General features: G+C 41.7%; 1 protein-coding gene across 6 annotated transcripts in view; it reads right to left on the bottom strand.

The window, feature by feature from the left end:
- Window positions 1-15222, bottom strand: part of LOC100511937 (phosphatidylinositol 3-kinase regulatory subunit gamma) — a 134409-nt gene that overhangs the window by 37930 nt on the left and 81257 nt on the right. For all 6 annotated transcript variants that reach the window (XM_013999442.2, XM_021096722.1, XM_021096723.1 and 3 more), the window contains exons 2-3: window positions 9577-9685; window positions 6788-6886 (exon numbers count right to left, since the gene is read on the bottom strand). In XM_013999442.2, the coding sequence (XP_013854896.1) occupies window positions 6788-6886; window positions 9577-9685 (208 nt within the window). The remainder of the gene's footprint in view (window positions 1-6787; window positions 6887-9576; window positions 9686-15222) is intronic.

The raw sequence follows: 15222 nt of genomic DNA, 5'->3' as shown, positions 1-15222 counted from the left end.
GCAAGTATCTGGGGGAGAAGTTTTCCAGACAGAGGGAAGAGCAAGTGCAAGCTCCTGAGGCAGAAGCACGTCTGGTATATCCCAGGAATAGTGACAAGGCCAGGGATGCTGAAGTTGAATGAGCAAAAAGGAGAGGAGCAGGAGACAAAGTAAAAAGATATCAAAGATTTTGAAAGTCACTGTAAGGGCCTTTGGCTCTTACCGAGTAAGATGAGGCAACACAAGAGGGTCTGAGCAGAATAACATTATCTTGCGTTTTAAAAGGCTTACTCTAGCTGCTAGGTTGAGATGAAACTATTCAAGGTCGTCAGGGGTAGAAGCAGAAAGATCAGTTGGGAGACTTTTAAAATAATCTAGGCAAGACATGATGGTGTCTTGGCCAAGGGTAGTAGCAGTGGAAATACAAGAAATGGTGGGATTCTGAACATATGTGGAAGAGAAAGCTGACATATGCTGATGGCCTGGATATGGGTATTAGAGAAAGAGACAAGGTAAAGGTGACTTCAAGGTTATTATCTGAAGCAATGAGAAGAATAGAATTGTCATTTATTGGAATAAAGAAAGATATGTAAAAGGAACATGCTTAAAGAGGAAAAAAAACATTTTGGTTTTAGACATGCTAAGTTTGAGACGCCTTAGGGAACATCAAGAGCAGAAGATCCTCCCGCCTACCTGAAGAATCGAAAGTCCAGGTGAGAGTTCTGGGCTAGGTGGAGAAAGTCAGGAGTTGTCCGCCTACAGATGTTATTTGAAGATGAACACAGTTGCATAAGACAAGAGGTCCAAGATCTAAGCTCTGGGGTACACCAATGTTTAGTGGTCAGGGAAACGAGGCAGAACCAGCAAAGGAAACCGAGAGAGAGCAATTAAAGAAGGAGAGGGAGAACTAAAGAGCATGGTATCCTAAAAACCAATTTTTTTCAAAAAGCACTTCCACAAAGAGGAAATGATCAACCGGAGGTAAATGACCTTGGGGCTTGGCAAAGCGGAGGTCACCAAGTGATCCTGACAAAGTGTTTTCAGCCGAATGGTAAGGATGGAAGCCTGACGAGAATGGACTCAAGAGAGTCGAAGAAGAGGAAGAAGAAATGCCTGTGGACTCGCTTGAGGAATACTGCTGTAGATGGGAGCAGGGATATAATGGAGAGAGACAGAGAGTCAGGAGAATTTTCTTGATTATTCTTAAATGAGACAATACAACGTATTTATATGCCGACTGGAATGTCTCAGTAGAGAGACAAAAACTGTTGATCCAAAAGAAAAGACAAGACAGCTCCCAGGGTGATGTCCTTGAGTAGGTGAGAAGAATGGGATGGGATCCAGCCCACAAGAGAATCCTTGAAAAGGACACGAAGAGTCATGCACTGGACCAGGAGAAAGGCAGACTATTCACATTCGCATTAATAGCTGTGGCAACAGAAGTATGATGGAATTAGATCTCTGCTAATTGCTCCCATGTCCTCAGAGAAACAGGCAGCAACTTCCTTATTTAAAAGTGGGGAGATGGGTTACTGATTTGAAGAGAAAATAAGAATACGTGAAATTGTCATCTAGAAAAGTGAGAGAGCAAATGGCCTGCAGAAATGCAAATTCAGCCACGAGTACTAAAGACCCACTTAAGGTTAGGAGTCGCGGATTTAATGTAAAACCAGTCAGCATGGTGTATTTTGCTCCACATTTAGCTACCCAGCTATAGGCAAAAAAAAAAAAAAAGACGGCAAGTGGAATTTAACAAATGTTGGAGTATAGTTAGGCGACTATAACGAAGGGAGAGAGGAGCGAGTTTGGAGAGAGAACATAATCACAGGGTAATATGAATAGTGGACCATGGATTCTAAGCAGAGGAGGAGAGGAGCAAAGACAGGAGTAAAGAGAGGACAGTGAATTTTTAATTACATCTCTCCTCACTATAATCTTCTTGAACAGAAGAATCATGTTACTCCTTGTTATAGCTCAGCACCTGGCCCAATTCTTGGCATATATCAGATTTCTAGATATTGCTAACCATCTAGATCTTCTATAATAAACACTATTCACTGATTCTAAAAATGGTTATTTCCTTGCGTGAGGCCCTAGAAAAGACAATAAATAAATAAATAAATAAATACATAAATAAATACATAAATAAGGTTATTGAACTGAAAAACCTCTACTTCCTCATCACCTACTCTGCAGTCGGATTTCACGCTCTTTCTACTCATTTGAGGGTGACCAATGACTTTTACCAAATTCAGACTCTGCTCCCTCCAAGGCAGGCTCAGATTCTTTGCTGTGACTGAAACTGCCACACTCTCTTCCTTCCTCCCGCCCCTGCTTCCTTTTTAGTATTTCATCCTCCCATGATTTCTATGACATGACTCTCTTCTCAACCTCAGACTGCTCCTCCTCTGCCTCCACCCTGCTGTTGAACACATTTATTCCCTCAACAAACTTTGCCTTCAGCCTCTATCCTTTTCCCCCTCTACATACTCTTTCCTTAGAACTCCAATTATTCTATGTAGATGGTTCCTGAATCTTTTTCTGGCCCTATACTCTCTTCTAAGCATTAAACCTACATTTCTAGCCACATTCTAGATATATTTTTACATGGAAGTTTTGGAACAGCTAAAAATCAACTGCTCCTGGACTTCCTGTCGTGACTCAGCAATTAATGAATCCGACTAGCATCCATAAGGACATGGGTTTGACCCCTGGCCTCGGTCAGTGGGTTAAGGATCTGGCACTGTCATGAGCTGTGGTGTAGGTTGCAGGCACAGCTCAGATCTGGCATTGCTGTGGCTGTGGTGTAGGCTGGCAGCTGCAGCTCTGATTCGACCTCTAGCCTGGGAACCTCCATATGCTGAGGGTGCAGCCCTAAAACAACAACAACAACAACAAAACTGCTCCTGACTCTTTTTTTTCTTTTTTTTTTTCTTTTTTCTGCTCTTAGGGCCACACCCGAGGCATATAGCAGTTCCCAGACTAGGGGTCGAATAGGAGCTGCAGCTGCCAACCTAGAGCACAGCCACAGCCCCGTCTGCAAACTATACTACGGCTCACGGCAACGCCCAGATCCTCAACCCACTGAGCAAGGGATCAAACGCACATCCTCACGGATCCTAGTCAGCTTTGTTTCTGCTGAGCCACAACAGGAACTCCCGACTCTACTATTTCTATTAATGGCACATTCATTCTAAGCCCAGCAGGTTCAAACCACAGTCACTTAACTCCCCTGTATCCTCATACCTATTCTATTTCGAAATCCTTTCAGCCCTCAGCTCCACATTGCCCCTTCCTTTGATTTCTCAACCCCTTTCCTAGAGTCACCATCCTAGGTAATAGTGTATTCAATCTTTTGATCACGTTGCTCGCCTGCTTAAAACTTTTTATTAATTTTTTCTACACTTAAAAATAAAGTTCAAATTCCTTGCCATGGTTCATTAGGCGCCTGCATCTGGCTCCTTCTCACTCTCACCTTCATCTCCTACTTCTCTGGAGTTCACACTGTAAGCCGGGCACAGCAGTTTCTGCATTCCCTGGATCTACCAAATCTTTCCAGGATCGTTGTCTTTGCATGTTATGTTCCCTCTCCTGAAACACTTTTCTGGCTGGCTCTTTTTTTTTTTTTTTTTTTTGGTCTTTTTGAGGTCCCCACTCATGGCACATGGAAGTTCCCAGGCTAGGGGTTGAATCGGAGCTACAGCTGCCAGCCTACACCACAGAATAGCAACATCAGATCCAAGCTGTGTCTGCGACCTACACCACAGCTCACGGCAATGCCAGATCCTTAACCCACTGAGTGAGGCAAGAGATTGAACCCGCAATCTCATGGTTACTAGTCAGATTCGTTTCTGCTGCGCCACAACGGGAACTCCCTGGCTGGCTGTTTGTAATCCTTCAACTTTTGGAGATCGTATCTTCAGAGAGGTCCTCCTTCTCAAAACTATCTGAAATCCCCTTTCCTCGTATTCTGTTATATAACCGTATCTCTTCCCTATGTAAGCACTTCACACACTGTGAGATTATCTCCTTGCTTTTTTTCTAATTTGACTGTAGCTGATTTACAATATTGTGTTAGTTTCGGGGCCACAGCAAAGTAACTGCCGCATTTATTTTCTGTGTTTATTTTGCCTCCCTCTCCTCGTTTACAGACCCCACCCCAACACATGAACACCATGGACAAGAGACCAAGTCTGGCCTGTTCATCATTTCCTTCTCCTAGACCGTTGTGGGCACCCAATAAATATTATTAAATGATTAAAGAATAAATCTAATTCTGGGCCATCATTACCTCTCAATTCATAACAGCCTTCTCTTTATGAGAATCTATCCTCTCATTCTTTCCCTTCAAAGACAGTCCGATCATGTATTTCAGACCACATATATTTTCCCTGCTGAAAAAATGAAACGGTTCCTCCTGCCTGCCTATGACATAAATGCAAACCCCGCATTTTAGAACACGAGGTCCTCTTCAACACGACCTTCCCAACCTTCTATCCTGCCACTGTTTCCTCCTTAAAAAGATTACGCGCCAGCCAAATGGGACTGCATCTCACAGAACAGGGCTCTGAAATTCCTCACCTCGCTATCATGATTACCTCATCCTGCAGCCTCCTCTCCCACTTTCTACATATCCAAAATATCAAGCAAGAAGAGAGTGGCTTAGGAGTTCCCATTGTGCCCAGTGGAAACAAATCTGACTGGTAACCATGAAGTTGCAGGTTTGATCCCTGGCCTCGCTCAGTGAGTTAAGGATCTGGCATTGCTGTGAGCTGTGGTGTAGGTCACAGACATGGCTCAGATCCTGCATGGCTGTGGCTGGGCTGGTGGCTGGAGGTCCAATATAACCCCTAGCCTGGGAACCTCCATATACGCCACAGGTGTGGCCCTAAAAAGACCCCCCCCCCCGCCCCGCCAAAAAAAAGAAGATAGTGGCTTAGATTTGGATGGTAGAAAAGTGTGAAAAGAGTATGAACGTAGGAATTCTCGTCATGGCTCAGTGGTTAACGAATCCGACTAGGAACCATGAGGTTGCAGATTCCATCCCTGGCCTCACTCAGTGGGTTAAGGATCTGGCGTTGATGTGGACAGTGGTGTAGGTTGCAGATGCGGCTCGGATCCCATGTTGCTGTGGCTGTGGTGTAGGCTGGCGGCCACAGCTCCGATTAGACCCCTAGCCTGGGAACCTCCATATGCCGTGGAAGCAGGCCAAGAAATGGCAAAAAGACAAAAAAAAAAAAAATTATCAATGTAGATTTGGAGGCAGAGTAGGCAGGACTTGTTTAATGATGGATTGAAGGGCCGGATGCGACACTGAGGGAAAGAGAGGGAAAAAAGATTCGTGGCTGTAATAACTGCAGAGATGGTGGTTCTATTTCTTAAAATGAAAGACTGGAAGAGAAGCAGTTGGGGTAGGGGGAGTTGGGTTAGAAATCAAGAATTCTGATTTGATTACATTAAAATTAGTTATGTTCCCTAGTTACCTAAGAGGCAACCAGATATATGCATCTGGGGTTCAGAAAGTTGATGAATCATCACCATGTAGCTGCATGTTATAGCCAGGGGACAGGACAGCTTCACCTTGAGAGAATGAATACAGAAAAGAGAAGGAGGCTCAAAAGTCTGAACCCTGGAATACTGAGCGATGGAGTGGCCTAAAATCAGGAGTGTGATGTCCCAACAGCCAAGACAGTAAGTTGTTTCTAAGGAGTGTCTGTGACTAATGCTGCGAAGAATCAGGTAAGGTAAGAAGAGAAAAGCAGCCACTGGTGCAGCAGTCCACGAAGAGTGGTAGAGACAGAAGCCCGACTAGAACGGGCAGAAACTACACTGAACGAATCACTGTAGAACACTGTTCCTCACACAACCCAAGTCCTAAAGTATTAACTTCTCAATGTCTTTACCAGAAACTAACATGGTAACCCCAAATTTCTAACATAAAATATGGGATTATGTTTCCTAGAGCTACTAGGCTGGAAAGACGGTGAAGAGACAGATACATCTGATGTGAACCTGTCCTTTGCAACTTTACTAGCTATGTTTTTAGGACAAGTTTCTTAACCATGTAAAGTTCAGTTGCCTCATTCTATAAAACGGAACTATTAATAATACCTACCTCATCAGGTTGTTCTAAGAATAAATAGATACTGCATGTAAAATGCGTAGTATAAGGAATTTGTTACTGTTGCTACTGTTCTTTTCTTCTTTAGATAGTCTCTTTAAAAAAAAATCACGTTAAGACCTTATCGTCCTTAGGCTATGTTAATTGTTAAATTTGCAAAGATCTAAGGCAGTTTTCCTAACCTATTTAGATACACATCCCATCTTTGTGAGCATAAAGGGTTATCCATTCACCTATGAGATTCTACTACGCCGACATGGACAGCAGGACACCGGCTGAGAACTGCTTTACTTCTACGTACCCTCATCAGCCTAAAGCATGTTGAGTTTCACACGCTGAAGTCTGCACTGAGGCAAGTAACAGAGTTACCAGTCGGGTGGATTCCCAACATATCATTAATAAACTTAGGCTGTGCCCGTGATGTCCATTTCTTCTCATTTCCTTACCTTTAGGAATTCTAAGCTTTTTTGTTTTACTGGCTACATAAAAATAAAAAATTTTGCCTTTTTTATGACATTTAAATATTTAATATATAGAAAAAGGTCAAACAACTAAAAATTATGTATCTAAATTAAGCAAAAACACGAAAAATGTGTATATAAAGACAAATAAAATACAGGAATCTCTGTATACCCCAAAATAAACAATGCCAGTAGAACACTAGCCAAAACGCTGAAAAACACTCACCTCAAAGTCAAAGTGTAATCTCCCTGCATTTTTGTTGAGGCATCTCTGACCAAGAAGGTACCATCTGGCATGTCCCGTAATTTGTCATTTACCTCCTCCCTAAAGAACAGAATTACAGTGAAAGTGAAAAAACCTACGTATTGGTGGTTCACTTCACAAGTTATTACAAAGACTCGCTGGGAGGTGGGTACGTCCCAGGTTATAGACTCATGGGGTCTGTCAGAGGTCATTTAGCTCCTCCCCAGACATGTTCTTTCTATTCTGATTTTCAGTGTTATGCAATCAAAGAAGGGTATTCGATGCTTAAACTGCACCGGATTTCAACTGTCAGTAGTGAACAGCGTTTCCATTAAGCCTTTAGGGCTTCCTTAGGCAGGTATGAACTTACAGAGTTTCAAGGAAAATACAGCAGCTGTTTAGGAAGATTAGGCAACAGTGGCAGCTCTGTCAGATCAGAGGTGGGATAATTCACTCAGTTCACAACCTTTCAATACAATATTCTCCAATTTGAATTTTTATTGATAATAAATTCCTTCTGCAGAGTTGGCTTAGGACATTAAGGAATAACACTAGAAAACTCAAAGAAAACAGCAAGGTATAAAAGAATTTTGAATTACAGAATCACATGGTCTTACACATGAATATAAATTAAGCTGGAGTTCCTGCTGTGGTGCAATGGGATGGGTGGATCTCTGCAGCACCAGGACACAGGTTTGATCCCCAGCCCAGGACAGTGAGTTAAAGGATCCAACACTGCCACAGCTGTGCAGAGGGCACACTTGTGACTTGGATCTGATCCCTGGCCCAGGAACTCCATATAACACAGGGTGGCCAAAGAAGATTTAAAAAATTATATATATATATGTTAATTAAGTAGTATTTAAATGTATTAGTGTACAATGCTAAAATAAAAACTTTCTGGTCAATTTTAATATAAAGTATATTAAATCTTTTTCAAAAAATTAAGCATACAATTACCATATGACCCAGAAATTCCACTTTTGGGTACATACTCAAAGAACTGAAAGTAGAAACTTGAACAAATATTTCTACAGCAATGCTCATAGCAACAGTATTAACAACAGCCAAAAGCTGATGAACAATCCAAATGTTCATCAAAACCAAATGTCCAGGAGTTCCCATTGTGGCTCAGTGGTTAACGAATCCGACTAGAAACCATGAGGTTGCGGTTCAATCCCTGGCCTCGCTCAGTGGGTGAAGGATCCGGCATTGCCGTGAGCTGTGGTGTAGGTTACAGATGTGGCTCGCATCCCCAGCTGCTTTGGCTCTGGCGCAGGCCGGCGGCTGCAGCTCCAATTGAACCCCTAGCCTGGGAACCTCCATATGCCGAGGGAGCGGCCGAAGAAACAGAAAAAAAATAATAATAATAAAATAAAATCTCCTACTATTAAAAAAAAGTCCAGATAAATGAATAAATTAAAATGTGGCATGTACATATAACAGAGTATTATTCAGCCTTAAAAAGGAAGGAAATTCTGACACATGCTACAACACGGATGAATCCTGAAGACATGCTAAGTGAAATTAGCCAAACACAAAAGGACAAATATTACATGATTCCACTTATATGAGGTATCTAGAAGAGTCAAATGGTGGATGCCAGGGGTTAAGGAGAACAGGGGAAAAGGGGGGTTAATGTTTAAAGGGTGTAGGCTTCACTTTGGGAAGATGAGTTCCAGATACGGATAATGGTGATGGTCAAACAACTGTGTGACTGTGCTCCACGCCACCGAACTGGACAGATGGCTAAAGATGGCTACAATGATAAGGGGGGAAAAATGAGTGCTACTTTGACACCGGGAGAAAACAGGTAAGAGAAAAAAAAGACAAGCACGTTGAGGAATACAGCATCAACCTGGAATCTCATTTGGCAGAAATGGATAGACTCTTAAAAACAAGAAAATACAATGTTCAAATTTAAAAATATATATATATTTTTTTTTCCCTCTCTAGGTTTGAAATTTTTCAAAACCACATTTTACCCAAAAAGCAAATCTGTCCTAGAATGCTGTTTTTCAAAATAAGATATTTATCATAACTCCACCAATAAATATCTTTAATCCTAAATGTATAAGCTTCATTTATTCAAAAATCTTCCCTTGGGAGTTCCCATTGTGGCGCAGTGGAAACAAATTAGACTGGCAGCCATGAAGATGCGGGTTCAATCCCCAGCCTCACTCAGTGGGTCAGGGATCTGGCGTTGCCGTGAGCTTATGGTGTAGGTCACAGACATGGCTCGGATCTGGCATTGCTGTGGCTGTGATGTAGGCCAGCAGTTGTAGCTCCAATTCAACCCCCAGGCTGGGAACTTCCACATGCCATGGGTGCGGCCCTAAAAAAAAGCAAACAAATAAATAAATAAATAAATCTACCCTCAATACAGTATTAATTTAAAGATTTCTACACCCATAATTTAAAGATTTTCTCATCACTTTTTTTGGATGAAAGAAAAAAAAAGCATTTAGAAACTTTTGAAATGTTTTCTCACACAATTTTTAAAATGATAATTTTTAAATAACAACTAGTAGGGCAATTAAAAAGTTTTATTTTTGGAGTTCCCTTGAGGTACATCGGATTAAGGATCTGGCACTATCACTACAGCGGCTCGGGTAGCTGCTGTGGCACAGTTTGATCCCTGGCCTGGGAACTCTCTCTCATGCTGCAGGCATAGCCAAAAGAAAAAAAAAAAAAAAAAAAAGTCTTATTTTAACTACTAATCTCAAAGGTTCTTTTCTAAAACGTCGCTCAATTATTAGCATTCCAGTTACCTTGAAATATCCCCCCAGTACCATTCTGCATCCTGAAGAGAACTAGAACCATCCTTCATTCCATTTGTCACGGCTGAAGTCACTGGCTTAGGTGGCTTTGGTGGAAGAGCTAGAAAAAATGAATATTATTAATTTGTAGATGTAGATTATTATTTGTTTTCTAATTTCCTCAAACACAGCTCATTAACCAATGTACATTAAGGTTCAAATAATTATAAATCAAACTGACTGTTACTTTATGGTTAATCTTAGACATTAGCCAAGGAAAGAATCCTTTTAGCACACTACCAATAACTGCCTGAGAAAATGAAATAGTCAAGCTATTTGAGTTTTTTGCCTTTCAATAAAATACTTTTAAATCTGAACAGATGTCCAAAAAATTTCTCTCTCACAAGACAACATGAAGCCCCTTCACAAACAATTCAGTCCCAAAGTCATTAAGTGGGGGCTGGTCATGATGACCAAGAGGCGAGGTCAGAGCCCCAAGCAGGTGAGGGAGAACTATGGCTGTCTACAGGGGCAAGGAAGAGGCCCTCACCAGGGTAGCTTGGCATGGGTGTTGAAGCTGAGTGAGGAAGAAGGGCAGTGGCATGGGGCCCAGGTGGCACAGAGTGCCGGAGACCAAGCCAACAAGGACACAGTCCTAGGAAGTGGGCATCCCAACAAAGTGGGGCACAGCCAGATAAGGATGAAAAGAGCTTCTAACTGGGCAGAGGATGGGAGGTGGTGGCATGCAGCAACAGCTGTAAAAGATTAGGTAAATAGAGAGGGTGGATCCAATAAAACTACTAAAAATAACAGGGTCTGGGTTTCTCATAGTCTTTGTAAAGGGAGTTACAGCTATGAAAAGGTAAAACAACAACAACAACAACAAAACAGACTGAATCCTCTGGTTTGGGCTGTAATTGTGACTACTGATATGAACTCATGGAATTTGACAGACAGACAGACAGACAGAATGGATATAAATGTCTGTACTTACAGAGAATACACCTATTTCCTAGCTCTGTCCCCTGAGAGTTCCTGGGATCAGCACAATCCTAATATGCACACCTAGCATCCACGTCTTGGTTTCTAAAGCCATTCTCTACTAAAAGGAACCAGGGCTCTTTGGAGAAATGGCTGGGGTGGGGCAGAGCAAGTACCAAATGAACCTGGAACATCATATTATGCCAAAAATTAACCAAATAGCAAAGAATAAGGGGCCATGATTAAAAAAAAACAAACAAACAACAACAACAAAAAAAATAAGAAGGCAACTTGAGGAGGCTCCTGACACCAAATCTGGAACAACTGGAGAAGTAATACAAATAACAACAGCAAGGGGATGTAAGCCATTAAACAAAACAGGAATCTATGTTTCTATGCAGATAAATAAATGAAGAAACTGAAAGATTAATGAGAAGGAACGTTTATATAATCTCAAATAAAAATGAGTGAAATACTGGCCTATTTCTACTTTCTTATCTTTCATCATTCCATACATACATTAAACAACTATTTTCTGAATATCTCCTATGTTCTTAAAGCTGAGAATACAGCAATGAACTAGATAGAACCATTATAATTATGGAGTTTATATTCCAAAAGAATACATTTCAAGATAACTCATTATTCCAAAAACCCGAAGAATGTTCAAATTTAGTTCTACTAAATTAACCTGTCTTCAAACTAAACATTTTGCATTCTCTGGTAGCTAATGCCCCTCCCCATGTAAATTATGGAAAACATTACCTATATTTTGCTTCCAGACTATGATATTAAAAATAAAGGGGGGGGAGTTCCCGTCGTGGTGCAGTGGTTAACGAATCCAACTAGGAACCATGAGGTTGCGGGTTCGGTCCCTGGCCTTGCTCAGTGGGTTAAGGATCTGGCGTTGCCGTGAGCTGTGGTGTAGGTTGAAGATGCAGCTCGGATCCTGCGTTGCTGTGGCTCTGGCGCAGGCTAATGGCTACAGTTCCGATTAGACCCCTAGCCTGTGAGATGTGGAATATGTCTTGCGGGATGTAGACATGCTGGAATCTACATTTCTAACAAGCTCCCAGGTAATGCCAATGCTGCTGGTTCAAGCTTTGAGTAGTAAGGAGCTTACAAGATTCTTTCTGGAAAGCTTCTAGGGGTTTTTTTGTTGTTGTTGTTTAAAGCAGGCAGTAGCTAAAATAGTTAGATTAACTACATATGATTCTTCATGCCCTCTATAAATCACTCCCAACTGGCATTAAAACATATTTTTTAAAGGTATAGGAATTCCCATTGTTGCTCAGAGGTAATGAACCTGACTAGTATCCATGAGGACGTGGGTTCAATCCTTGGCTTCGCTCAGTGGGTTAAGGAACCCAGCATTGCAGATGCAGCTCAGAACCCGAGTTGCTGTGGCTGTGGCATAAGCTGGCAGCTGCAGCTCCGATTCAACCCCTAGCCTGGGAACTTCCATAGCCAAGGGTTCAGTCCTAAAAAAACAAACAAACAAACAAAAAAATATAAATACACAATAGCAAGAGATCAGAGGAAACAATAGCAAATAATAAAAACAAAACTTTAATACAGAAAAGGCAACCAAATGAATTCGACTTGGTAGACTGCAAAATGAAACCTAAGCCTGAAGAGAGAAAGTCCAAAAAAAAGCAATCTGATTCACACCAGGACCTGGAGGCACGATGCAGCATCTCTGAAGACAGGACTGAGGGATGGAGTCAAAACAAGATAAACGGCTGTAAGTCTGTAAAAGAGCAGCTAGCTCCCTAGTTCTCCTCCCCAACATCCAAGCAGCAAGACAACTACTCCTTCCCGACCCCAGACAAAGGCTGCCTGCCAACTCATCTGTCCATAGAAACAGTCACAGAGGCTCTGGACTCAGGGAAACCCAAGCACAGCTGGGACTAGGGCTAAGTCCCTTACTGAAAACAGCGGAATTAAAGAAAAGTCTACTAAAATGTAGATTTCCCAACTCCCTTTCCCACCTCAGTTCTCTGAACAATAAACTTATACCCCTAGGCACAAGTTAGGAAGATTTTTCTCTGGAGAAACTGATGAGACCCCCAAAAAGAACAAAAACAAGGATATTTTCGGATTACCAATGAAAAGGATATTCATTATCTTATCACTTTTCCATGAAGGCCTCTAGTTAACATGTTCTGCATACTTACATGGGGCTTCAAATCAGCGTTTCATTTTATCTCATTCTTTAATAAGAACAAACCCTTTAGGAGTTCCCGTCGTGGTGCAGTGGTTAACGAATCCGACTAGGAACCATGAGGCTGCGGGTTCGGTCCCTGCCCTTGCTCAGTGGGTTAACGATCCGGCGTTGCCGTGAGCTGTGGTGTGGGTTGCAGACACGGCTCGGACCCTGCGTTGCTGTGGCTCTGGCGTAGGCCGGTGGCTGCAGCTCCAATGGACCCCTAGCCTGGGAACCTCCATATGCCGCGGGAGCAGCCCAAAGAAATAGCAAAAAGACAAAAAAAAAAAAAAAAAACCTTTAAAAAGGAAGAAAATTGTGACATGCTCAGAATGGACAAACCTCTTGAAGACATATCTTCAAGAAGAAGAACCTCAAAAAAAATAAGGCAGTCACAAAAGGACAAATACTGTAGAGCTCTTCTTACATGAGGTAACGAGTAGTCATGTTCATAGCGACGAAAAGCAGGATGGCGGTTGCCAGGGGCTGGTGGGGGAGGGTAGGGAGTTAGTGTTTACTGGGTACATTTCCGCAGGTGAGATAAAGGAGTTCTGGAGGTGATGGCTGTCACACAGCAATGTGAATATACTTAATACCACATAACCACACACTTAAAATTGTTAAAATGAGAAATTTTGTTATGTGTTTTTAGGATTTTTTTAAAAAAGAAGAAAAATGATAATATATGAGGAACACTACAATAAATAAATAAAAGAACTTAGGAGAAAACAAAGAATTTAAGAAGAAAACTTCACAGATACACCAAAAAAACTCTATCAGAAATAGAAAATGAAATATTACATCTATGAAACATAAACAAGATCTATACTAATGTAACATTAAAGAACAAAAGCCCCACATATTAAAATAATGATTGAGGTTTTTTAAAAAACCTCAAATTGACAGGCTGGCAGATAAAGTTGAGAAAATCTCCCAAGAAGTAGAATAAAAAGAAAAAGTTAAGGAAAAATAGGAGAAAAAACAACAGAATTAGAGGATAAACCCAGAAGAGCCAACACTGAACTAACAGAAGTTCCAGAAAACAGAAATATTTAAAATAAATAAGAAAAACTTTCAGGAGTTCCCAGTGGGGTACAGTGGGTTAAAAATTCGACTACGGCAACTCAGGTGGCTGCTGAGTTGTGGGTTTAATTTCTGGCCCAGTGCAGTGGTTAAGGATCTGGCATTGCTGCAGCTGTGGTATAGGTCACAACTGTGGCTCAGATTAGATCCGTAGCCTGGGAACTTTGATATGCAGCGAGTTTGGCAAAAAAAGAAATGAAAAAGAAAAGAAAAAAGAAAAAAATTCAAAAATGAAGGACATACATTTCCAGAATGAAAGTGCCCACAGAGTACCCCCAACAAGGAATGAAAACGCCCCACACCAAGGTACATCTCTGGAACTTCACATTAGGAATAAAGAGACGGTCTTAAAATCTGCCGTGGGGAAGGGGGGGGAAGACATCACAAAGGACGAAGGCCTGGTCTGTCTCTGGATTCCTCAAAAGCAGTACTGAAGGAAGAACCTCATGTTCAGAGGGAAAATGGTTTTTCAACCTAGAATTATTTACCCTGCCACGTTATCAATTACACATGAGCGAGAACTGACATTTTCAGATCCATAAGGTCTCAAACAACTTAGCTCTTAGCACCCTTTCTCAGGAAGCTCCTGAACAGTGTTCTCTACCAAAATGAAGACATAAACCCAGGAAGGAGGATGGTGTAGGACCAAGGAAAATGGATGCTAACACAGCGGAGCAGCAAGAGTACTCTCTAGGGGGAGTCCCCCTTGTGGCTCAGCAGTGATGAACCGGACTAGTATCCATGAGGACACAGGTTCATCCCTGGCTTCGCTCAGTGAGCTAAGGACCCAGAGTTGCAGACGCAGCTCAGATCCAGCGTTGCAGTGGCTGTAGTGTATGCCAGCAGCTACAGCTCCGATTTGACCCCTAGCTATATGCAGCAGGTGCAGCCAAGGGGTGGGGGGAAGAGTACTGTCTAGAAGAGCTGAGAGTACCAGGATGACAGCTCCAATTGGACCCCTAGCCTGGGAACCTCCATATGTCGTGGGAATGGCCCGAGAAAAGGAAAAAAGACAAAAAAAATAAAAAAATAAAAATAAAAAATAAACTATGAACTTGAATTCCTTCAATAAAAATAAAAGTTAAATAAAAGATACCTTGTTCTGCTACTTAAACTATATTTGGTAAATTATCTTACCTCTCTAAGCCTTAGATTTAATGATATGTTGGTTTGTTATTTAATTAAAGTACTGTGGATTTACAATATTATGTCAATGACATGTTGAAGGCAACTTGTACAGACAGACTAGCAAAAGCTGACTGTTAAATTTTCATGAACTTGCAAACCACGGTTATACATGGTCATTACTAAAAATTACGGAGTTCCCTTGTAGCCCAGTGGGTTAAGGTTCTGGTGCTGTCACTGCAGTGGCTAGAGTTGCTGCTCTG

This window comes from Sus scrofa, chromosome 6 (genome assembly GCF_000003025.6).
Source record: "Sus scrofa isolate TJ Tabasco breed Duroc chromosome 6, Sscrofa11.1, whole genome shotgun sequence".
Taxonomy (NCBI): Eukaryota; Metazoa; Chordata; class Mammalia; order Artiodactyla; family Suidae; genus Sus; species Sus scrofa.
The sequence above is the reverse complement of the archived record's forward strand: the minus strand, read 5'-3'. Positions and strand labels throughout refer to the sequence as shown.